Source organism: Eschrichtius robustus, chromosome 16 (assembly GCF_028021215.1).
Source record: "Eschrichtius robustus isolate mEscRob2 chromosome 16, mEscRob2.pri, whole genome shotgun sequence".
Lineage (NCBI taxonomy): Eukaryota > Metazoa > Chordata > Mammalia > Artiodactyla > Eschrichtiidae > Eschrichtius > Eschrichtius robustus.
The window spans coordinates 51,263,284-51,284,813 of record NC_090839.1 but is presented as its reverse complement, the minus strand read 5'-3'; the positions used below and the strand labels follow the sequence as shown (position 1 = coordinate 51,284,813).

General features: G+C 61.6%; 2 protein-coding genes across 6 annotated transcripts in view; one reads left to right on the top strand and one right to left on the bottom strand.

The window, feature by feature from the left end:
• The window catches only part of NPRL3 (NPR3 like, GATOR1 complex subunit), a 34,357-nt gene extending 25,816 nt beyond the window's left edge, over nt 1–8,541 (top strand). For 2 of the 4 annotated variants that reach the window (XM_068525192.1, XM_068525194.1), the window contains 6 exons: nt 707–863; nt 3,485–3,591; nt 4,027–4,156; nt 6,052–6,265; nt 6,957–7,149; nt 7,694–8,541. In XM_068525192.1, the coding sequence (XP_068381293.1) occupies nt 707–863; nt 3,485–3,591; nt 4,027–4,156; nt 6,052–6,265; nt 6,957–7,149; nt 7,694–7,859 (967 nt within the window). In that variant the 3' untranslated portion in view covers nt 7,860–8,541. Of the gene's footprint in view, nt 1–706; nt 864–3,484; nt 3,592–4,026; nt 4,157–6,051; nt 6,266–6,389; nt 6,824–6,956; nt 7,150–7,693 lie in introns of those variants that run through there. The other 2 variants (XM_068525193.1, XM_068525195.1) reach the window with 2 other exon arrangements.
• Nucleotides 8,484–21,413, bottom strand: MPG (N-methylpurine DNA glycosylase). 2 transcript variants are annotated; one of them, XM_068525197.1, is made up of 4 exons: nt 21,312–21,413; nt 14,180–14,413; nt 11,326–11,530; nt 8,484–8,928 (listed from the first exon to the last, which is right to left on the bottom strand). In XM_068525197.1, the coding sequence occupies exons 2-4, from the start codon at nt 14,399–14,401 to the stop codon at nt 8,522–8,524; spliced, it is 834 nt and encodes a 277-aa protein (XP_068381298.1). In that variant the 5' UTR covers nt 14,402–14,413; nt 21,312–21,413; the 3' UTR covers nt 8,484–8,521. The 2 variants fall into 2 exon arrangements, with proteins under 2 accessions (XP_068381298.1, XP_068381297.1); XM_068525196.1 differs by lacking the exon at nt 21,312–21,413 and adding an exon at nt 16,429–16,591.
• Between the last annotated feature and the right edge of the window lie 117 nt (nt 21,414–21,530).

Sequence of the window (21,530 nt, the reverse complement as noted above, 5' to 3'; positions counted from 1 at the left end):
ACGGGCCCCCACTGCCTGGCCAAGCGGGGCGCTGTGCTGCAGTCCCAGACGAGGGCCTGGGCAGGGCTGGGGGGCTGAGCATCATGGCGGGGCCCGGGAGCCGACCACCGGAGGCGTTGTGTCTTCATGGTGGTACTCACCGGACCTCCTGCTCAGATCAGAACTTGTGAGATCTGTTTCTTCATGTCACTGATTTCCTTCAAGGAAAGCGCTGAGCCCAATCTTCTGCCTCCCCCTCCTCCACCAAGTCCTTTGTTTCCTTAAATGTTTTTTAACCAGAAAAAGAAATCTGGGTACATAACAGAAAATGTTGAGACAACAGAAAGCAAAGCACTGCCTGGTCCCTCCTTCCTCCCCAGGCCTGTGCGCCGCCCCGGGCTTCCTTGCTAAGCGTATTTCTAGGTAGTTCTGTTCATAGTCTGCAGTGGGGATTTTGCTTTTCCCGTATTTGGGACTTTTTCCTTAGGAAAGATTCACTGGTTCTTGAACGAACGCTTGCTGGGCAATCCCAGAGGTGGTGGGATGGAGCCGGGTCACCCGTCAGGCCTTCCTCAGTTTTTGCTGTGGGTGATCCTTGCAGGTTTTTAAAGGCCTCAGGGCAGAGCGCTGTCTTCCGCTTCCTCCCCGGCCTCTTCTCTGCAGGTGCACACCCAGGGCAGGGGCCTGGGGCTCGCTGGTTGTGCTGACCCGTGTCTCTGCCCCACAGCCCGTACCACGCCCTGCTGCTGCTCAGCGACGAGAAGTCCCTGCTGGGCGAGCTCCCGATCGACTGCTCCCCAGCCCTGGTGCGTGTGATCAAGACCACGTCTGCTGTGAAGAACCTGCAGCAGCTGGCCCAGGACGCAGACCTGGCCTTGCTGCAGGTACCCTGGGGGCTTGGGGAGACACCCTGGGTGGGCAGGATGGGCAGCAGGGAGGGGCTGGACGCATCACAGCTGGCACCTCAAGCCGCCTCCCGAGGGCCTCTGTCCAGCCGAGGGCTGCTGCATGGCCTGCCGTGGTGATGGGTGGATCTGGAGTCCGACCTGGGATCAGGGCCTCGGGATTGACTTCCTCCTCTGTGGAGGGAGGGGACAGTGAAACTGCGGCAGAGGAGTGAGGCCGTCGTGGTGCCAGGTGATGGGGCTGCACAGGACCAGAGCCAGGGCTGGGGACTTGCAGGGTTGAAGCAGGGGCACGCAGGGTGCCTTAGCCCATGTGGGAGCCATGCAGAGCCAGCACCAAACCCAGTGGCCTTGATTCCCCCCGCCACGCCCCGCGGGCACACAGGCCTGTGTTCTGTGCAAGGTGCCACCTCCTTGCTGAGCCACGTGCTCATGAGCTGCCCTTTCTGATCAGATGGGGGCCCCTCCGCCCTGCCCGTGGATCTGGTTTGAACCTGGGCAGGGGCTGGGGCCAAGGAAGAGCACAGGGAGAAGTTGGAGGCCAGGGGCAGGGGGCCTTCCAAGCGACAGCCTGAGGGTGGACTCAGGGTCTGGAACGGGGCACTGTGTGACCGCCAGGGGGCAGCAGGGCCCGGCCCAGGGACCAGCGGCTCCTACAAAGGCCAAGGGTGGAGCACCATGAGGCAGGCCCACCTAGGCCTCTGCGAGGCACCTCCAGGGAGCCCTTGACCTTTGCTGCTTAGCACGTTAGGGGAGCTTGTCTACCAGGCCTGACTCTCAGGCCATTTTTCCCCAAAGCAGCCTTTCTGGATTCTGTCGTCCAGAATAAGCCCTTCCCCCGTCTCTACCCCATGACCTTTGTCCACCCCGTCTGAAAGTGTTTATCGGACTCTGCCTTGGTGTTTCACATGGGCTCCTGGACTGCCTTCCTAGCACCCACGAGACACAGAACGTTTAACGCGCTAGCTGTTGTGTGTGTACCGCGGAGTTTGTGTTCTGACCAGTACTGGCTGATCGGCAGATGCCTGTGAGTGTGCAGCTCTGAGGGGGTGACCCTCTCTGTCCCCTGAGGCTGCCCATCACGGAGCCTGTTTGGTCGCTGTGCCTCACAGTTCCCCCAGACACAGACAAAGCTCTGATGATGTCCCCTTCGCCTCTCCCCGGCCTTGCCATGCGGTCCCCTTGCTGTTTCCTTCCATACCCCTCCCCACTGAACCCGGTGCAAATCAGGGTTTGCCGCTGGTGTGGTCGTGCAGACGCCCCCTAGGGCCCAGCCCTGGTGGTGGACCTTACCAGCCTCTGGGACTGCTGCTTCCTGCAGCAAACCACCTAGTGGAGGCCCCATGGGGAGGCAGGCCAGCGAGCCTAGCTGGAACCTCGAGCGCAGCTGTGAATGTCACCAGATGATTTAAAATCACTCATGTTCCATTCTAGGCAAAAAAGCTCTACAAGTATTTTGAGGGTTTTTTGTCATGATGAAATTAATATATTCTTATAAAAATTCAAATATCATACAAATTATAAACAGAAAAAGAGAAAGTCCCTATAATCCCATATCCTAGTGGTAACCTAGATTCCTCCAAGCTTTTTATATATATATTAACACATAATCTTTGAATAACAAAATTAGGATCACACCTTACTTGTGATTGGGTGAGCAGTGGCCCCGTAGACCTAATCCCTGGGACCTGTGAGTGTGACCTTCCTTATGTGGGACTTTGCAGACGGGAATAACGCCCTTGAGACAGGGTGATGATCCTGGATGATCTGGGTGGGCCCTTGTTAGAGGGAGGCTCGGATGTGACCATGAGGCAGAGATGAGACATGTGGTCACAGCAGCTTGGAAGCAAAGAACAGAGTCTCCCGGCCGACAGCTTGACTCCAGCCGGGTGATCCTGATTTCAGACTTGTGGCCTGCAGAGGCCGCTCTGGCTGCAGGGAGAGGTGGGAGGTGGAGCCCATTGGGCGAGGGTGGTGGCAGAGATGGAGGGAAGGGGGCCTGTGTCCTTTAGAGCCATCAGCACTGGGACTTGGGCTGAGAAAGAAGAGGGTCAGTGATGGAACTGAAATTTCCCCTGTGTTCGAGTTGGCTGTGGCACTGGAGGCCCTGTTTGCCGAGACGAGGTAGAGGTGTCCCCGGCACTGTCACAGGTATGCATGCACCCTCAGAGGCACTTGGCCGTGGTGCTGCAGGATGAGCGGTGCCCGTTGCCATGGTCTCACCCTGGCTCCCTGTCCTGGCATCATGGTCTGTGTGTGGCCCATCCTGATGTCCTGAGAGTCCAGGGCAGCAGGACAGTGGGATGTTCTCCAGGGATGAGTGTGTGGAGTGGGGGCAGGTGCAGTGACCCACATCCACTGTCACGTGGAGCCCCGTCCCCGTGCTGGGCGCCTGCTGGGCTGTGGGCTGGCCTCTGCCAGGATGTGCAGCCAAGCCCCTTGATCAGCTGGACTGGCCTCATCTCGGGTGCCCCAGCGTCCCTGTGCCGGTGCCAGCCAGGACGGCTCAGGGACCAGTGATGGAGAGGCTTGAGGCCATGAGCCAGGGGGCTGCGTGGGTTGGCCTCCCCAGCACTGCTCTCCCGGCCCTCTGCCCGCAGGTTTTCCAGCTTGCGGCGCACCTGGTGTACTGGGGCAAGGCCATCATCATCTACCCGCTGTGTGAGAACAACGTCTACATGCTTTCTCCCAACGCCAGTGTGTGTCTGTGAGTCCCCCTGGCTGCCAGAGCCCAGGGCCCCCGAGTGGGCAGGGGTGTGGCTGGCAGGGCCGGCCAGGTGGTGCTCCCCAGGTCAGCTGGGCCCACGTTCCAGTTCTGGCCTGGTCGAGCCCTGCGTGGCACCCCTGGCCTGTGCTCTTCCAGCACCTACGGCCTCCAGGAAGGGTCTGCGCCTGCCCGTACCTGCCGGCTAGTGGGTGCTGCATGGGGCACCTGGTGGGAGGTCGGGAGCCTTGGCCTTGACCTGGGGGCTCATAGGGGCTGTGGTGTGGGGAAAGCATCTGGGTTCTGTCATTGCACCCATCCTGGCCCACCCACCAGGCTGCGCCCCCTCTTGCCCACCACAGGCTCATGGTAAGGGTGCAGACGCCTGAATGGTGGGGAAGTCTGCTGAGCTCACGGACCCTCATCCCCTGTCCCCAGGTACTCTCCGCTGGCTGAGCAGTTCTCACGCCAGTTTCCGTCTCACGACCTGCCATCTGTCCTCGCTAAGTTCTCCTTGCCAGTCTCCTTGTCAGAATTTAGGAACCCCTTGGCCCCCGCTGTGCAGGAGGTGAGTCTCAGGAGCTCAGGGAGCCCAGGAACCACCCACCTGGCGTCAGTCCCTGATCCCAGGCTCTCAGTGCTGCCATGCTTTTAGCCTTGGTTTGTGGGGAGGTGCTTGCTGTGTAGGTGGTACCTGCCCTGCCAGGGTGACCAGAAGCCGGGTCCCTGGCTAGGCCACCTGCAGACACTTGGGCATTGCAAGTCCCTCCCCCCATGGAGCCCCCCTGCCCATGGTGGGCACTTCTTAGGGTTAGAACACAGTTAAGAGGCCCAATTGGCAGGAGATCGGTGACCTCTCCTGGGAGGACAGAGCCACTTGGTGCCCCCTTCTGGGCCTGGGGATCCCATAGTTGGGGGACGCAGAGGGGATTTTGCTTTCACTGAGCCTGGTCCCTACACTCCTACTCCTTCCCCTGCCTGCCATGGTCCAGGTAGCCACAGGGTCTGTGGGTATAAGTCCTGGGCTCACTGGTCCCCAGAATCTCCTCATCCAAGGGGTCCTGGGTCTTGGTCAGGGCGAGAGGCAGGCAGGGGTGCTGGGTGTGGTGGGCTGGCCACCAGGGAGGGGTGAGACGTGTGGAGCGAACTGGTGAGTTCTGCGTTTGTGGCAGGGTTGAGTGTAGCCTGGATCCGAGAGGCTTTGCCTCCTCCCCTCCACTGCAAACCTGGGGCTCTGGGGCTCTGGGGCTCTGGGCAGGGCCAGGTGGGACAGGTGTTGGAGATGGGTCTGGGTGTTCTCAAGGCTTTGTCTTCAAAAGTAAAGTATTTGTTTTAATAAGTGCCAGGTCTGTTAGGCAAAAACAGTCCTTAAAAGCTTAAGCAAACTCAAGTTGTGAGTGAGGAGGAGACCCTGTTGGTTCGCTCATTTAGATGCCAAGCGTGACTGTTCTGAATGCCGTCTTTCACGGCACCTTTGGTTTCCAGGAACTGTGCCAGGTCGTGCCAGCTGAATAAAAGACACACTTTGCATGTTCACCCTCTCCCCTCCCCAGCGGAAACTTCCCGATGGTCCGGATGGCGGGTGGCTTTTCTAGGCCGAGCCCGAGGGGCCCGGATAGAGCCAGTTCTGGTTCTGCTCAGTCCCAGGGTGAGGCCACCTGCCTTCCATACCTACTATTTCAGGCCCAGAATGTGCTCAAGTGCTGATGAAATCTCTTAATTTAATATAATTTTTATTTATTTATTTATTTAAGTTTATTTATTTATTTATTTTGGGTGCGCTGGGTCTTTGTTGTGGCGCGCAGGCTTAGTTGTGGCATGTAGGATCTTAGTTCCCTGACCAGGGATCGAACCCGGGCCCCCTGCATTGGGAGCAAGGAGTCTTAACCAGTGGACCACCAGGGAAGTCCCTCATAATTTAATTATTTTACAATCCTTTTCAATTTTCTTTGGTGTGACTGGGTCACATGTGCCCCTATTTCCATGCCCGGTCAGCCAGCCCCTCCCAGCAAGGGACCCCCAGGGATGAGCAGGCGGGTGTGTGGGTCTGAGGACGTGGGCACCATGTGCACACACGCCCCCACTCACGGCTGCTGGAGCACCACCTGCACAGGCTTCCCTGTCCCCGGGCAGGCTTTCAGGTTGACCCAAGGGGAGGACTTTTCTGCTCTCAGGGCAGCTGCCAGCAGCCTCTTTCTGAACAGTGTCCAGGGTCCTCACAGAGGCCAGTGGGCTGGGGAAGAGGAGGCAGAGCAGGTCCTCCGTGTCACAGGTCCTGCTCCTCAGCTCTGGGCAAGAAAGGACAGCCGTGGGCAGCCCGGGCATGTGATGGGAGCAAGGGCAGGTGTGGCCCCGCTGCCTCCCCTGGACGGGAGTTGGGGTTGCAGAGCGGGTGGCAGCTGGGCGCTCCCTCTCTTGAGGTGTGGGGCCTCACCCTGACCTCCGGGGTGACCTGGGGGTCAGGTCTCAGGCCTGCCCGTCCTGCAGACGCAGCTCATCCAGATGGTGGTGTGGATGCTGCAGCACAGGCTCCTGGTCCAGCTGCACACCTACGTTTGCCTGATGGCCTCGCCCAGTGAGGACGAGCCCCGCCCCCGGGAGGATGACGTGCCCCTCACCACCAGGGTTGGTGGCCGCAGCCTCAGCACGCCCAACGCCCTCAGCTTTGGCTCCCCAAGTAGGACCCCCTGCCCAGGGCATCTGTCTGGTGGGGGGTGAGCACGTTGGGCGCCCTTGGAAGAGGCAGGCGGCCAGGAGGCCCAATTTGGGCGCCGCAGGGAATGACCACAGCACCTTCACAGGGCTACACTCGAAAACGTGCACACACAGTGCCCGTGGGCAGCTGTGTCCCCGAGGATGTCACTTCGCCCAGCTGGGCAGCTCTCCCTGGCCCCCTCGCCTGCCTCCCTGAGGACGAGGCTCTACCTTGCTGAGTCAGGAGCATCCTGGCCCAGCCTGGGGTCAGAGCAGACCGCACCCCATCCCTCGGAGGACCGCTGAAACCTCCGTGCTCAGGGCCTATGAGGAGACAGTGACTGTCATAGTCCCTTTTAGAAGGAGCTGTTTTGGCCACGCTGTGCCCCCTAAGGCGGCAGCCCCGAGCCCCAGGTCCCTGGCTTGGGGAAGACGAGGGGCTGGAAGGCTTAGGGGGAGGCACCTCCCCAGGCTAAGGCGGGGCCTTGGATGTCAGGCTCAGTGCGGGACCTGCCTGCCCAGGGCTCCTGTCCTCTGAGTGGGTGGGAGGGGTTGGATGACCAGGCTGGCCTTGGGGTGAGGGGCTGCTCCCCAAGGGCACAGCAGTTAATTCCCAGGTGGGCGCAGGTGACTCGGGCTGGGGGTAGCCGCTCCCTGACTGTGCCCGTCCTCAGCCAGCAGTGATGACATGACCCTCACCAGCCCCAGCATGGACAACTCCAGTGCAGAGCTGCTCCCCAGTGGGGACTCGCCACTCAACAGGAGGATGACGGAGAACCTGCTGGCCAGCCTGTCCGAGCATGAACGGGCAGCCATCCTCAGCGTGCCCGCGGCACAGAACCCCGAGGACCTCCGCATGTTTGCCAGGTGGAGCAGGGGCCACATCTAGGGTCAGGACAGAAAGTGGATCTCAGCTTAAATCCCGATGGCAAACAGCCCTCACTGGTTGAGGTGGCATCTGCAGTACACAGCTGTCCCCACCTGGCACCTGCATGTAGGGGTCTCTCCTGTACTTCCTGGGTGTTTCTTGTCACGTCTTGGGAAGCAGCAGCAAGTTCTTGTCCTCATGGGGATCGGGTGGGGCCCTTGGTCTCCATACCATAGGTGACACAAGACCTGTCACACCCAACCCTGAGTTGGGTGCGCTGGGTGTATGGTGTTCTGGGAGCGTCAGGTCGTCAGGGACTGAGCCCCCAGCCGAGGTGCCCCAAGAGCCACAGCAGCATGAAGCAGAGAAGCTGCCAGCTGACCCTGCACTGCCCTCACCTCCATCAGGGCACTGAAGCAGGGTGATATTTCAGGGGCCACGGTGGGCAGCGGGTCCAGGGCACTGCTCGGGGCAGGGGCCTGAGGACCCCCCCCACCCCCGCCAGCTCCGTAGTTGTGCTCATACCCTCCCCCCACCCCCCAGGCTCCTGCACTACTTCCGCGGCCGCCACCACCTGGAGGAGATCATGTACAACGAGAACACGCGGCGCTCCCAGCTGCTCGCGCTCGTGGATAAGTTCCGCAGCGTCCTGGTGGTGACCACCCACGAGGATCCGGTCATCACTGTCTTCCAGGCCCTGCTCACCTGAGCTGGGACACCGGAAGGAGCCTCCCCCACCCCAGGCTCCTTCCCTCCCCACGGGGCCCCTGCTCTCCACATCCTCACCCGCCTCCAGTCCTGGAAACAGCCTCAGGGGCTCTGAGCTGAGGTGAGGCTCGAGCTGGGAGAGCGTCCAGGACTCTTGCCTCTGAGTGAGGCTTGCAGGCTGCCCACACCAACTCGGCCCGTGTTTCTCTCAGAGCCCCTCCCCGCCTCCCGTGTTCCGCAGGCCTGGGCCGTCCAGAGCTTCAGGTCCGAGGGCCTGGCCTGGACTGTATGGCCAGCACCGGCCACCTGCAGGCACCCTTCCCCCCAGCTTGCCGGTGCCTGGCCCAGCCCCTCCCCCCACCACAGTCCTGTGTTAGCCACCAGGAGGCCATGGCCAAGTGGTCACCCCCGTGCCATCTGAGGCACGAGGACCTGGGCTAATGGTGTCCTGTAGCTGTCTTAGCTTTCCCTTGGCCGGGGGGGGGGGGGGCTGTCTGGTGCACCGGTGCTCCCCACACACGGTTGCCTCAGGCCTGAGGAGGAAGTCGGCCTGCTGGCCCCGAGTCCTCCCACAGAGACGAGCTGGCCACCGATGGGGACTCTGGGCAAGACACAAGTGACACTGTTTTCTATAAACACAGCATTTATTTCATTTTTAAACAATTAAAAATCCTCATCCCGGCTGGCCTTTGCTCTGGCCTGTGCGTCCCGCTCGGCCGCTCTGTCTACCACACTGACCCAGGGGCTGCCCTGCACATAGAAGCGCAGGGGCTTCAGGGCCCACTCTCCTGCGTGGCCTATGCCCACTCGGGCTGCTGCCACCACAGCTGGCTCACTGGGCCCCAGGGGGCCCCGCTCCAGCCACACAGCCTCGTCTGTGGCCAGGTCCCGCTGGTCAAAGCTCTTGTCGATGGCCAGGGCCTGGCATAGCTTGGAGGGACCATTGCAGAGCTCAAGGTCTTTGAGGGCTCGTCCGGCAGCGCCTTTGCGGAGGGTGTGGCGAAGCTGCCGCATGGCCTCCAGGCCCCCCAGGGGCTCCACCGCTCGGAGCAGGACACACGCCCCGTCCCCTGTGGAAGAGATGGAGCCTCCCAAGCTGTTGGCCCACTACCCAAGACCGGACCAAAGCTGCTTGGGTGACACCTGTGCTCACTCACCATCCAGACCCTCTGCCTGCCTCCCCCTCCTGCACACCTGCACCCACAAGGCACCTGTGCCTCCTATGGGCACCAGCTGGGGATGCATGGAGCTCCCTGGCTCCCTTTGTGAGGTCAGCAAAGAAAACCCCAGGGTCCCCCAACCATCTCCCCCACTGGCTGTTGGGGAAGCTGGAAGCCTGGCTTGGAGCAGCCACCAGTGTGCACAGGACGCAGGTGAGCCCCACCCCAGGACCCAGTGCGGAAACTGACAGAGCAGGAGGTACCGGATATAGCCCCCCACCTCTGTGGGGTCCCCTCCCCAACCAGGCCACTTGTGGGACGGCAAATAGACACCCAGGCCCAGGGATTCCCTCGAGAAGACACATCTGTCCAGACCCCCTTGGATTCCTGGCTGGGGACAGTGATTACTTGCTGCGCCCTGGACAGAGGCACCCTGACCCTCCAGCAAGGCCACTGTCCTGGGACACCTGCTCCCCTCTCAGCCCACCCACTAGCTGGGAGTCTGAGGGGCTCAGCCTGAGGTGTGGCCAGGCCAGTCGCTCTCTCAGGCCTCAGCCACACAGGCCTTCCCATCAGCACCCAGGAGCTGGCCTCTTGCACAGCCAGCAAGTGGGGGGGGGTGTGCGACCAGATGCCCCTTAACCAGCCAGCTTTCAAAGCACTTCAGGATGTGCCCAAGGGCACCTAAAGCCTTGAGTTTTAGTCCCTCTGTGATTCCTGGGCCACTCCCCTCACTGGCCTCAAAGTTCCCTCTGGTTCCATCCTGAGCGTAGTTGGGTACCACCTGCAGACAGGTCTGGAGGAGTAGCTGACCCATCTCCTGGGACGCACCTGAGTCCAGACTCCTGACAAGCAGGACATCCCCACCTCGTCGCACCAGGCCTCCCCATCGCCCCCCGCCAACCCCGTCTGCCTGCACCAACCGCGCAGCCCCAAGTCTGGTCTCTGCACGGCCTCCACCCCACAGGCAAGGACTGTCTCGGCTGCCCCTCTCCCTCACTCCACCTGGATGACCCTTGGCCCTGTCTGTACCCATGTGGTTTTCTGCTCCCCTAACCTCGACGTTCCTGGGGCATCCTGGTCATGTAACTAGAAAGTAACACACCACCTCCCACATCTGCTCTGTCCACTGTACCTGCAGGAACTTGGGCTCCTCCCTTTCCTCACTGACTGCAGCCCCTTGTCCAAGTGCAGTCTCCTCTCACGTGAGGGGTTGGTTCTAACGCCAAAGAAAAGCTCAGCGACCGGAATAAGCTCTGCGCCTGGTAACCGGGCCCTCAGGGGCAGTCCCTGTCACTCAGTTTCACACAGCACCTGCCTTCTGCTGGGCACAAGGCCAGTCGTGGATTCCCTGTGTCCTCTGGCCCTGTGGCTCTGGCATCAGGCATCCCCAGCTGTCCATTCTGGGCAATCACAACTCACACGTCAGTGGAATCCTTCCACGTGTGTGACCGGCAGCCCCTTACTGTCCTCGAGCCTTCATTCATCTTGCGACAGCGGCGGGAGGCTCGGCAGATGGACGCTAGCACTGGCTAGCCAGAGTGGGTTGGGCAGACCACCACCCACCCCTCACCCCCGCCGCTGCTGCTCAGCGGTGGCTCTGGCAAGACGGTGCTGGGCGCTTCCTTCCCAGCACAGACCACTCAGAAAACACAGCTGCCTACCCACGGAAGACCCAGTGGGTCCCCCAAGGTGCGTGGACCCTCCCGGGAGCTTTAAGACCAGCATCTCTCCCATCGGCACCACTGACCTTTGGGGCCATGATTCTGTGGAGTTGGCCATCCTGTACGTTGTGAACTGTTGAGCATCCTCCCTGGCCTCCACCCACTAGAGGCCAGGAGATCCCCACAGATGTGATGACCAAAAACGTCTCCAGACATTGCCTAATGTTCCCCAGGGTGGCAGTATCATCCCCAGTTGAGAACTGACCCAGACCCCATAACTGGCTGCCTGGCGAGGCTCCTGCCTGAGCCCAGCTCACCCCAAATCAATCTCACTCTTGTTTCCCCACATCAGCCCCTCCCGAGTTCTCTCTGGGCCGGCAGTGACACCAGCACTGAGCTCTGGGGCCAGCGGTGGGCTCGTGAACCCACGTGCTCTGTGTTCAAGTCAACCCGTGACCTCTATTCTGTGGGGCCCCTGGCACCTCTAACCAACATCCATGCAGCCAAAGCTCCTGAAACCCCCGCCTAGCCTAGCAAGGGAACCCCTTGCTCAATCGCCTAGCCAACCTGGTCCTCCCGGGGTCTGCCAGCTGAGGGGGCTCTGCCCAGGCCTCCTGCTTCCCCAAGCCCCAGCACCACTCACCTTGGCTGGAGACATTCATGCAGAAGTACATGCCATAGATGAGGTACACATACAGCGTCCCTGGCTTCATGAACATGCTGCGGTTGCGGGGGGTCTGTCGGCCGCCCCTCGAATGGGCAGCTTCATCCTCTGGCCCCAAGTATGCCTCAGTCTCCACGACGCGGCCACGGAGCTCTGTGCCATCATCCAACCGTCGGACCAAGACCTGCTCAGCGTAGGAAGGAGCCGGGTTCGCTCCACCCTGACAGTCCACAGCCTGGACTCATCTCCCAGCTCAGGGTGTATAGGTATAGGACACCCAGGTACAGCTGGCTCTTCCCCACCATCCCCTCCATCCTGCTGGACCACTGGACCACAGGCCCTGCTCACCAAGTGCCCTGTCCACAGCGTGCAGCCATCTCAGGCCGGCCAGGGCTGGGCTGGGCACCAGCACTAGTGAATTCTCGCACTTCCTCTCAGCAGGGTCCCCTTGGACTTAAAGCTTAGCCGAGCAGTGTGAAGGGCACAGGGCCCCGCCTGGGATTCCAGAGCCTGTGGAGCCCCCTCCCCCTGGACTAACTGCAAAGGACCATCGCACTCAGCCCCCACCCAGCCAACTCTGAAAGCAGCAGGACCAGCTGCCCCGCAGTGCCCCAGGCCTGGCCTGGGGGTAACGAGCTCCACAAGGAGTGGGTCAGCGCAGGCAGCAGGCCAGGAAGGCGAGCCTGGCGACGGTTGCCTCAGACAGCACCCTGGGCAGGGTGGGTCCAGGAGGGGACAGAGGGGCCAGCCGAGGACAGGGCAGGGGGCAGTTGTCAGGGGCTGTCCCCAGAGGGGTGGGTGCTCTCAGGCCAGCAGAGCACCTAGGAGAACAGAGTAGGCCACAGGAGAGCCAGGCAGGGCCTGCGGAGCGCTGAGTACCCCAGGAGCTGAGTCCTCCCCCGCCTGGAGCCCCTCTGCCCTTCGCCACGCATCACCATGGTACGGCCCCAGGAATGGCCAGCAGTCATGCCCGTGTCCGGAGCCCCAGGTCTGACTCAACCAGGGTTCACTGTGGAGTTTCCAGGGCCAGCCACCTCACCAGGGCTGTCCCTACCACCTGCCTTGTCCTTAGGCCAGAGCCTTAGGCCAGTTGGATGGCCAGGCCACCATGCCTTAGCCCACGGAGCTCAATGTGTCTGCGGCCAGGGTCAGTGTCGTGGGGGCAGGGAGGGGTGTGCTGGAGGCTGGACTAGGGGGTAAGGGTTAGAGGAGGCCTTCCTGGAGACAAAGCCCATAAATCCCCGTATGTGTGCACAGGTGGGCTTGGCCAGAGCACCTCAGGTGAGGCCTCCCTCCCATCTTCCCAGGGGATGAGAGGGAGCATTCCCTGTCAGCCTGACACCTCCATGGGGCCTGGGGAGGAGCCTCCCACAGCCCTTTCCTCACTGTCTTCTTTCCTGTCCTGAATTTCACTGATATCATTTCCAGATAGCAGATGGTGGCTGCCCCTCACCCCCATCATAAGCATCTCCTCCTTGCTGGTGGAGGGTCCCGAGAGAGGCGAGACCCTTCTCAGCCGAGAGGGTGACACAAGAGTGGTCTGGGTTGTCATGGCAACTCATTGCTCCTTGCAGTGACCTGCTTAAGGATGAGTGCATGACCCAAGTCTGGTCAAGAGGTCTGTGAGGACATCCACTGGGAGGTAATGAAAAAGGCTCTCCTCCCTAACCAAAGGCACATACAGGGTGAGACCCTCCCTTCTCTGCTGGTCATCGCCATGTCTACCCTCGGGCTCAAACAGGCGTGATGCGAGCCTAGGGGAGCCTAGGGGGAGATGGTGACACACTGAGGCCCTTAGGCCCTCGACCTGATGCTGGGCCCACCTGCCCCATGTGCCCTTTTACGTGAGATCATAAGCTCTCCTGACTTAAGGTGCTTTTACAAGGACCTTCTGGTCCTTGCAGCTGAAAGCATCCTCATGGGAACAGACTCTGGTCCCTTCTCGATGAGGTCACACTTTAGGTCACACTCCACTAGCTCACATTTTAGAATCTGTTCCTGGCACCAATTTTGTATTAGCCACAGAAACTGACTCTCCTTGGCCACTTTAACCTAAAAGTAGGCTCACTAAAGGACCCAGGGTAGCCATGGAACCTCCAGGAAGACCAGAAAGCCAGGCCTAGCCAGATGGTACTCCAGACGGATGTGGCCAAAACTCTGCTGCTGCAGCACATGCCATGTACACACCGCATGGTGACGGGCTCCACCCCCAAGGGCCCTGGGCGGTCCTGTTTCCCACCCCAGAACTTGGAGCTGCAGGGGCTGCTGGGAAGCCAGCTCTGGCACTGTGAGCCACTGTGGGGAGAAGGAGGCTGTCCTTCATCTAGACAATCCTGATGCTGGGCAGCCCGTAGGCCATGGCCTCAGCTGCCATGTGTCTAAAGCTGCTACACACATAGACAAGCTCCAGCAGGGGCACTGACTGTGTCAGGGGACGGGGCAGGCAAAAGCAGCCCCTCACAGACAGAGGGGCCAGCACTGACCGTGGTCCTTGTAAGAAACCTGCCCTGAGGGCAATCCCAGGTGGACCAGGGGTAATGCTCCCACAGCCCCAGGGGGAAGGCTAATGTTGTAGCTGCCCCGTCCTCACTGCCCAGAGCAGGCAGGCACCCCTAACAACCTCGGCATTCTTCCCAGCTGACCCCGGACCCAGACGCTGCCCCAGATGACTGAGGTGAAGCTACCCAGGAGCAAATGTGGGCAAAGCGGCTGACTGCATGAGGCCACGCAGGGCCAAGTCAGGGACGTGAGCCCAGCGGGCAGAGGGCTGGGCCCACAGACACCGCACGGTGATGACCCTTCAGCAGAGGCCATGCCGCTACATTTCCATTACCTGTCCCAGAAATGCCCGTGCCAGGGGGACTGCGGGCTGGTCGAAAAACTCTGATCCCAGGCGAGCAGGGCGGCCCTTTAGGCTTGAGAAATAGATGCTGCGCTGGGGGCCGAGGGTCATGGGTGGCCCCAAGCGGGGCTCCTTGGGGGAAGCTGTCCGGGTCGCACCTGGCGGGCTCTGATGCCGCTTGGCCTCCAACAGTCGCTGCTTTTTTTGCCCCATTCTTCAGGAAAGCTGAAATGGGAAAGGACAAGATAAAGGGTCTGAAGAGGAGAGGATAGATGGTTGTGCAGTGAAGTCAGGAGCTCAAGGACTCATTCAACTGCCTGCCTGTCTCCTCATATGCAAAAAAGGGGCAACCAGCCTGTGCAAACAGAATGCCATACCTGAGCCATACCTGGCATGCTCAGCCCTGCGCTGGGACCCAGGAGGACTTGGGAAATGATGGCACGTGAAGGCAGGCTGGTGGCGGCAGTGACAAGGTAGCCACTCTGCTGCACGTGACATCCACAAGCAGGAGTGGCAAAGGGCTGCAGGGCCTGGGGAGGGGACAGTGGTACCCAAGCCTGGGACAGGAGGGCTACTACCCTCTGATTGCCACTCATCACGTGGTCTCCAAATGAACTTCTGAGCTTCTTTCTGGAACCCTGCCCTTTGCACCTGCCCCTAACCAGGAATTTTAAAACACCTGTGACCTCAGTGGGGCCTGGTCGAGGAACGGACTGTGGGCCACTGTGTCATCCACACCCCTCCCCAATGCTGGCAGGGCTCCCACTGTGCCAGACCCCTCCTAGAATGGCCCAGAAGGCCTGACACATGCACATGCGTGAGCACCAGGCAGATCGTCTACTTGGCCCTATCCCAAGCGCTCAGGGTGTGACCCCCAATGAGTCCCCAGCTATCCTCTGTCTCATGACCCAGGATGTCAGAATGAGGAAAAGTGAGGCAGAAGTGAGGTGTGAGGAATGAGGAGGATCTGCCGAGACCGGCGCACTGTCTGCCTCCCACCTGCTGCCACAGGGCCTGGGAAACCTGACCACACGCGCTTGGCCGTTCTGGGACCAGCTGCTCTCCAAGGAAAGGAGCAGCAGGGGAGCACTGGGGCCTGGAAACACCCTCCTCAGGGGCTGATTCCCGTACCTCCCTGGCATGTGACAGACCCATCATTTTTAACGTAAGTGCTGACATTCTATGCTGTTCGGAGCCGGAGCCGCCACCCTGCTGAGAATGGATGTTGATATGACCCTGTCTGCAGCCAGGCGCATCTGCCAACACCCACCACAGGCTGACTCCAGGACGCTGCGGCCCCTGTTCTCCGCCCAAATTTGGCCCCCGGCCTGCCCCGAGGCTCTGGGGTGGCGCTGGGTCTCTGCCCTGACCCACCCTGCGCGGTAGGGGGGGCTCATGCAGATGCCCTGGGACTGAGGCTCAGAGAGGCCTTGGCTCCCCCTCTGCAGACCTAGGATTTGAACCTGCCTCAGAGCCTCAGGCTGAAGAGTGGGGTGACCCTGCCGTTGCACCCAAGAGTGACCGCTGCCCCAGAAAGTGACCTAAGGTGTCTGTGCCTCTGTTTCATCTGCAGAAAGGGAACCAACATTGTCACACAAGATGGTTCTGAGAACAAAATGAGAAGCCGGGTAAGCACTTGTCTGGGTACAGCGAGCGCTCCCCGATGTTAGGAAGAAACGCAAAACCTGGGGACAAGGGTCTCTTCCCAGGCTGGGCCCAGCCAGTGGAGGGCAGAAAACAGCAGCCTGGATGGGGGCACCCAAGGGACCCGCCAGCCCTCCATCAAAACCTGGGCAAACAGTGAGTTAGTAAATAAAGGGAGAGCATTTATCCGTCTGGGACAGACACTGAAGGGAGGAGTGTGGGGAAGTGGCCCCTCGAGCCAACCCTATGGTCATTTCTGCGGCAGGCGGGCTCGGGGCAGGGGGCGTCTGAGCCAGGCCGAGCGCCCAGCACGTAACCAGGAAACCGGTGGCGGGCGCTCCTCCCAGACCTCACTGGCGACCTCGGGCCGGGCCTCGGCTTTGTTTTTGGCAAGTGGAGCAGCCAAGCCGGCCCAACCCCGCCGTCAGGCGCTCGTCTGGGAACTGCAGACGCCGAGGGGCGGCCCGTGCGCACATTACTGGCTCCCACACAGGGCTCACTGCGGTGGCGGTGCGACTCCGGGGGGGGTCCGCCCCCGAGCCAGTCCTAAGGCCGTGCGCCCGGCGAGGAGCACGCTCACCTGGGCGCGCACTCACCTGGGCCCCGCGGCGCGCGGGCAGCCGGCGGTTCCGTCAGGGCTCTCGAAGCTGGTACCTGCCTGCGCGGAGCACAGCCCGGCGCGGAGCACACCCCCGCGCCCACCCGGAAGCGCCGCCCGGCCCGGGGCTGGAGCCGGCGCCTGCGCTGAGAAGGACGGAAGCCCGGCGGGGGGAGGGGGCGGGCGCAGGCGCGGATCCGCCCCGGGGGAGGGGCCGGGCTAGCGACCGGAGTTCCCCGCCGTCCCCTCTGCCCGGCGCCCTACCTCCCATCTGGGACAAAGGCCCGGGGCTGCTGGGGCAGTTGTGGTGTGAGGAGGGGGAGCAGGCAACTGGGGTGGAGGGGAGCCCTCCGCCCCGCGCCCCTCCCAGTGACATGCCCCCCGCCCCACTTGCATCCTGGTCCCGCCGCAGCCGCAGCGCTCACTCCACCTGGTGACCTCCAGCTGGTGGTCAGACCACCAAGAAAGAGGCTTGGTCCCTGTGAACCTTGACTGGGCCGTAGAGGGGCTCTGGCTGGGGGTGTAGTGGTTTGGGGGTGCACCAGACGGTTCGGTGGGGTGCGCGTGGAGTGTGCGTGAGGGCCCGGTGGTGTCGGAGCCCCTGGTCCTTGGGACTGCGGAGGGGCATTACTTGCTCCATACCTGCCGAGCATTTGGGTGGAGGGGACAGATAGGGCGGGGGAGTGGGCCAGGAAGACTTTGTCCTGGAATTGGACCCAGGCCTTTCTGGAAGCACCACCACTGCCATCACAATATGGATGGGTCCTGGGATTCTGTGTCTGCAGTGGGGCCCCCACTCTTCCCACCACCGAAGGATGCTGAGAGGAGCCCGCCCAAGTCCGGGGGTGGGCCTGCTGGAGCATGGCCAGCCTCCTGAAGAGGCTGAGGCCAGCAGGAGGGCTGTGGGGACCCGCGAACACCCCTCCTGCAGGGCAGTGGCTGGGGGCAGTGTGAGGTATGCCACTGCCCTTTGGGGCAGCAGGGGGAACGCCCCTGCCCTGGACCATGTCCTGAGCTGTCTGGCTTGTGTCACCCTGGCCCTGTGAGGGGTACCCGTGGGGCCTTGGAGAACAGTTGGGCAAAGGATGGTGTGTGTGTGCGGGGGGAGGTGCTGGACGGGCCACGTGACTGGGGCCCTGGGATGAGCGAGTGTGGCACCTGGTCTCAGGGCAAGTCCAGCTGGGAGAACCCTGGTCTCCAACTCCTCCTCCTCCTCCGTGGACCAGCCCAGCAGCTCAACTCCAGCCCAGGCCCAGGCCCAGCTGTACTCCCCGCTCCCCCCAGGGCCCCAACCAGGACTTCCTGCGGAGGGAGGGGCAGCAGCCTTTCAGCCGCCTGCTGGAAGCCACCCAGCTGTCTGTGGCACTTTGTGCCGCTTCCTTCCGGGGGTGGGCAGTGTGTCGTCAATGAGTGCTTGTGAGGCGGGCCTGGATGTGACTCTCACCCCTTTCTTTCCTCCTTACCCGCTGCAGCCATTCTGCCCGAACAATGACTCCCCCTCCTGCCTTCCTGTGTGCCCAGCCTCCCTTCCCTCCTCCCTTCCCCCTCTCCCCGCTCTGGGAGGGAAACTGAGGCTACAGTTGGGCCAGTCCCCCTGGTGGGGGCAGGGGCAGGGTGGGTGCGGTTTTGTATTCATTTTCATTTTGATTTCACAAATAGTGCATGGTCCTTGTAGAAATCATGGGGAGTCCACGCATTCCCAGAGGGGCGTCTTTTTCCCAACTTGAAGATGAGGAAAGAGAGGCTTGGAGGACAGCCCAGGAGGAGGAGGCAGGGCTGGAGCCAGCAACCCCTTCTCCAGATGTTCCAGCCTGAGTGCAGGGCCTTGCACAACCTCTGCCCCCCCTTCCCCCCACCCCACCCCCACTTCCTGGTTTGTGGTCTGAGGCTCCACCACAGGCTGCAAGTGGTGGGCTGAGCATTCCCACTGTGGCCTACAGGGCAGGCAGGCTGGGGGTAAGAAGGTGGTCCCGGTGGGAGGAGGGGCCTGGGGCCTTCTCTTCTCATCCCCAGAGTGCCCTGCTTCTGGGCTGGGAGAGGCTCTTTGGAGGATGTCAGTGGAGGATGAAGGTGAGGACACCCTCAATGCTTTGAAAGGGGCCAGTACTGGGGTGAGTTGCCCTGTGCCCTGCCAGGCCAGCCATGGCCCCCGGAGGAGCCGTCAGACCCTGGAGCCTTGAGAGAAAGGACGGCGGCTCCAGCAGCCACAGAGGCCAGCACTGTTCCTACCCAGCACACTGTTCACTGTTCTTCTCTCTATGTAGGGGCAGCTAACACCGTGAAAGGGGCAGCACCTTCTGGGGGTGCCATCTCAGCAGGGCGGCCTCTGGGGCCCTGCGCAGCTGATGGGTCCTGGGGGCTCGGAGGCTCCTTGGGCAGAGCGAGCAGCTGTGGGCTGCATCTTCCCTTCCTGGGGCTGTGCTGCCAGTGCTGCCGGGGCCTGAGGCCAGCTGCCTCAAATAGACAGTGACTTCAGGCCCTGGCTGGTCTGGCCCACTTCTGCTTCTTCCCCAAATAGCCAGGGGCTGGTGCCGGGCCCATTCAGGCCCCCCAAAGCTCAGGCTGGCTTGCTGAGCTGATTCCAGAGTGGCTGGTGGGGATTCCTCTCAGTGGTCAGGACTGCCACCCCCTCAGGTCCTAGAGTGAAGTGTAGTCAGGGGGTGCTCCAGACACTTGCCCATCCCCAGTCACCTGCACACATACTGGGCAATTGCAGCTGATTTCTATTTCCAGGGCCTGGGAAAAGGAAAAAGAGGGACAGGGAGCTGGGTTTCCATGTCAGGGCCTCCTCCACCAGAACACAGGGCAGTGGGCCAGGTGTGAGGCACAACACGTGTGTGCACACACGTGTCCCTGTGGACTGGGTCCAGGCCTCTGCTCATACTGTCCTTCTGATACCCAGGTCCTCGCTCAGGAGGCTCGGTGGGCTGAGAACCTGGGGATTCCTGGGTTTGCCTGCCAGGGTGTACTTGGGAGCCACACCTGTGAGGGGCAAGGGTTTGCAACAGAGGCTGCTGGGGGTCCCACTGGAGCTGAGAGGGTCCTTTGGAGGTAACCCGAACGAATGAACCAGGGGGAAGACACATAGCTGTGACTGGACACATAGACCACCCTCTCTAGGGAGGGGGTGTTACTTGGGGCAAGGCAGCTCTCATTCACTGAAGGTGACTCCTGGTGGGGCGGGGGTTGAGGTGGGGGGACTGGGGGATGGGCACCTTTCTCAGCTGTGAGCCAGCTATGGCTGTGCTCCTGGCAGCTGGGAATGAGTGTCTGGGTCATGGAGGGGGCCTGGGTACCCCGCAGCACCCACTGCACGAGACCTGGCAGCACTGGATGCCTGGCTATGGCAAGCTTTGGAGGTGAGCCCAGGCCCTGGACTCCAGAGATGACACCACTGCCGCTGGCCCTGCCGGCCCAGGCTGAGCATCCAGGTGGACGGGGCATGCTTATTCCTGGGGGGGTTCGAGAATGCCAGGCATGGAGAGACTGTCTTTTCTGTCGGTGAGAGCCTGGCATGGGAGGGGTGGCAGTGCAGGCAGCCGGAGCCCTGAGCATCGGCACTGGGCAGCCTTCAGCCTTCTTCTTGCCTCGTGTCCCCAAGGCACTTGTAGTCACCACCCCAGCCCCCAGTGAAGGAGTCCTCTTGTAGCCCCTCCAAAGCTTCCATTGTCTCCCTCTACCTAGGAATTGTGTTGATACACCTGAGTTCGTAAATGACCCAGAGTGTGCAGGCAGCACTCTGTCCTGTGGTGTGGACGAGGAGACAGTCGGAGGATTCTGTCCCTTTCCCAGGCTCCAAGGCCAACTGTGAGTTGGCTGCCACCTCAAGTTGTCTACTTTCTGTGTAGCCAAGGACCAGGGCTTTGTCTGCGGTCGTACCCTGGGCATAGCTTGCTGACCTGACCGTGGCAGCACCTCTGTTCAGAGAGGACCACTCCCTCCTGGTCCCAGACCAGCAAAGGGCCTGTGAAGACACACTTGTGGGCCCTCCAAAGCTGGAGGGGCTGGGCCTCATGTGCCTCAGTATTCTGGCTCCCAGCGGAAGTGTCCTTAAGACACCCATGGTCCCAGTTCTGCTCCCTGCGGGGGAAGTCTGTGCCCCTCCACCACTCACAGCTCCTCGTCAGCCCTGCCCTGCTATTGGCACCCCCTCCCCCATTCCCGGGTCTTTCTCTGGTGATTGTGCCCCACTGACTCCTGCAATGTCAGGAGAGAGGGAGAGGAATGCTGGAAAACTCCCGCCAGCAGCCTCAGCCTAGAGCAGATGGGCCATTTTGTGTTCGACTCAGGGAGTGCAGGGATGGGCCCACAGGGCTGGCGGGTGAGCCCTGAAAGAGGGAGGAGCACAGAGTGGTCGCCGGAAATGGTGCTGCCGCCTCTGCGCCTCTGCTCCAGGGGTTCCAGCCTGGCCTGGGAGTGCCTGTTGGGGGAGCAGGGCTTCAGCGGGTGGGGAGCACAGGGGCCCCGGGAGGAGGTCACTGCTCTGATCCTGCTTTTGGTGCGAGTGCGACTGAGTGTGCATCAGTGGTTGCGTGCACGTGTGTAAATGGGTGAGAGTGAGCATGGAAGTGTTACAGTGTGTGTATGCGGAGGTGTGTGTATTTGAGTCTGTGTAAACAGGTGTGGGTAAAGGAACACGTGGGCGAGCATGAGTGTGAGTGGGTACAGAGCGTGTGTGTAAGTGCATGAACGCAGGGGCATGTGTGTGCGAGTGAGGCTGCCGTGAGGCTTAGGGTGAGAGACTGGGCAGCGCGGCCTTCGGAGGAGGCTGGCGGTTCGGTTTACGGTAGATCCAGGGCCGCCTCACCCCTCCCCCTCCGCCACAGCGCCCCCCGCCCACTTTTCAAGCACAAGTCAAGGCAGAAAAAGGTCAGGACTCACTCGGAGTTCGGGAGTGGCTGAGGCTGACCATCAGGTTCGGTCCAGCTGGGCCACCAGGTCCTCCCTCCCCGACCAAGGCGCTTTCGACCCCCAGCCGCAGGTGTCCCCGCCGCCCTCCCGGAGGAGGTGACTCGGGCCGGGCGGGCCGCGCGCATTCCTGAGCCTTGAGTCAGCGCGGCCGCCCCCTCCGGCCGGGCCCGCCCCCGGCGCGCACGCCCC